The sequence below is a fragment of the Eurytemora carolleeae genome, unplaced genomic scaffold, assembly GCF_000591075.1.
Source record: "Eurytemora carolleeae unplaced genomic scaffold, Eaff_2.0 scaffold593, whole genome shotgun sequence".
In the NCBI taxonomy this organism is placed as follows: Eukaryota; Metazoa; Arthropoda; class Copepoda; order Calanoida; family Temoridae; genus Eurytemora; species Eurytemora carolleeae.
Window position 1 is genome coordinate 88258 of NW_019397108.1, and position 2497 is coordinate 90754.

Genomic DNA, 2497 nt, shown 5'->3' on the forward strand with positions numbered 1-2497 from the left:
AGGAATGACCCCCCCCCCAGGCCTTCAGAAATATTTGAGGCACAAATAAGGAGAGGGGACAAATTTGAGCTTTTTTCAAGTTTTTTAAAGGAAAAAAATTACACCCCTTTATAAGTCAAAAATAATTGAATTTGCCAAATTACTTTTTTTAATGAGAAAAAAGAAAATTTCTTCAGGCTTTCCTGAACCTACCCGGAGGTTGAGGACGAAGTGGAGGCTCCGTCACTTCGAAGCCTGAATAGTCCGGTAATATCTCGTCGTCCTAAACTTAATCGTCTCGAGGCTCCCGTCCATGTTCTTGTGTTTCTTGAATCGTCCTGGGACTGCATGAAAGGCTGGTTCAACAAGTCCTCCTGGTTCTAAAATCATGAATTGATTAACTCACAACTTATTTTTCTTTAAAATCTTTTGGGACAAAAGACGGATTTTGGGACATCAAATCATGCCCTTTATTGTCTGTCTTTTAAAACCGTTATATCGAAAAACTGTTTTGAAGAACTCTAAAAATATTTACTTCTGTGATGTCTTTCTTGCTCCTCTTAACTGGAGCAACATTTTCCGAACCTTCGGTCGTCTTCCGTTTCCAGTTTTCAGAAAACCTGATCACAAAAGAAAATTTTTGCTGTGGAAATTTTAATTGTGAATTGTTAAAATAAAAAATAAAATTAGAAAAGAAGGGAAAAAAGTATTTAAAGAATATTACCGGGTGGTTTTAGGTTCTATAGGTATGGTTGAATCAGATCCAGGTTTCAGGTTTGGAACTTTACTCCGGGTGCTAGAGGATACTGGAGAAACTTGGTTCCTAATTACAGTTAGTAATTAATACAGGGGATTCAAGGTTCCAAGATGGCAGATAAAGTTAGTAAATAATGCAAGGGATACAGGGTTTCTAGATACAGTTAGTAATTAATACAAGGGATACAGGGTTCCTAGATACAGTTAGTAAATAATGCAGGGGATACAGGGTACCTAGATACAGTTAGTAATTAATACAGGGGATACAGGGTTCCTAGATACAGATAGTAAATATTGCAAGGGATAGAGGGTTTCTAGATACAGTTATTAATTAATACAGGGGATACAGGATTCCTAGATACAAATAGTAAATAATACAGTAGATACAGGATTCCTAGAGACAGATAGTAAATAATACAGGGGATACAGGATTCCTAGATACAGATAATAACTAATGCAGGGGATTCAAGGTTCCTAGATAAAGTTAGTAACTAATACAGGGGATACAGGGTTCCTAGATACAGATAGTGAATAATGCAGGAGATACAGGGTTCCATACAGTTAGTAAATAATGCAGGGGATACAGGATTCCTATATACAGATAGTAAATAATGCAGGGGATACAGGATTCCTATAGATACAGATTGTAAATAATGCAGGGTTCCTAGTTAAAGATAGTAATTAATACAAAGGATACAGGGTACTCAGAAAGAGTTAGTAAATAGTACAGAAGATGCAGGGTTTCTAGATAAAGTTGGTAATTAGCAGATACAGGGCTCCTATAGATAAAGTTTGTAAATAACACAGGGGATACAGGGTTCTTAGAAACAGTTAATAAATAATACATTGGATTTATGGTTCCTAGATACAGTTAATAAATAATGCAGGGGAAACAGGGTTCCTAAATACAATTATGAGTTAATACAGGGGATACAGGATTCCTAGACACTGATAGTAAATAATACAGAGGATACAGTGTTCCTAATTAGAGCTAGTAAATAATAAAATACAGAAGATACAATACAGGGTTCCTGGATACTGCTAGTAATTAATACAGGGGATACAGGATTCCCAGATAGAGCTAGACAAATACTATAGGAAAGACAGGGTTCCTAAATAAAGATAGTAATAAATACAGAGGATACAGGGTTCCTGGATACAGCTACTTCGATAAATTGAGAAAATTTTTAAGAAACCTTAAGAAGACGGACTGTAGCTGAAGGTCAACTCACCTAGAAAGCATGGGCCTCGTTCCACTACGTGTTCTTTGCATTGTTTCTCCGATTTCACGTAAAAACTTGGCTGATATAAGATTCTGAAATAAATACTGATAATATTTACATCACATTATTTGCTTTAACTATATAAACTTTTTGAGGAATTCAGAGAACTGCGCTGCGCTGTTTACATACGCATTTATCAAAATAATCTAAAGCGTTACAGTGTACACAATTAGATTAATTTGCGCGGCCATTAGAAAACAGGTTCTAGGGATTGAGTTGACAGGAGTAAATAGCGAGCGCCGAGCAGGGGTCGCAAGGAGGGGAGGGAGAAAAGGAAGGGGAAGGAAAGGGTAAGAAATTATCCAGTACTGTGAATGTTTGAACATAGTTAATTAAATATTAACAAATTCTAAGGCCTCCGTTTCAGGATTTAGTTTATATAGAAAGCATGGATTTACGATTTCGCACAGTACACCAAACCTAGCATAAAACTATTTTTTTTTTCTCATCAACTTTGGCCTTTTTTTTAGTTTCAATAC

At 36.0% G+C, this 2497-nt stretch overlaps 1 protein-coding gene across 1 annotated transcript in view; it reads right to left on the reverse strand.

The window, feature by feature from the left end:
* Positions 1–2075, reverse strand: part of LOC111711918 (uncharacterized) — a 14196-nt gene extending 12121 nt beyond the window's left edge. The window contains exons 1-4 of the mRNA XM_023486400.1: positions 1968–2075; positions 704–802; positions 515–599; positions 193–359 (exon numbers count right to left, since the gene is read on the reverse strand). Coding sequence (XP_023342168.1) covers positions 193–359; positions 515–599; positions 704–802; positions 1968–2008 — 392 coding nt within the window. The 5' untranslated portion in view covers positions 2009–2075. The remainder of the gene's footprint in view (positions 1–192; positions 360–514; positions 600–703; positions 803–1967) is intronic.
* Between the last annotated feature and the right edge of the window lie 422 nt (positions 2076–2497).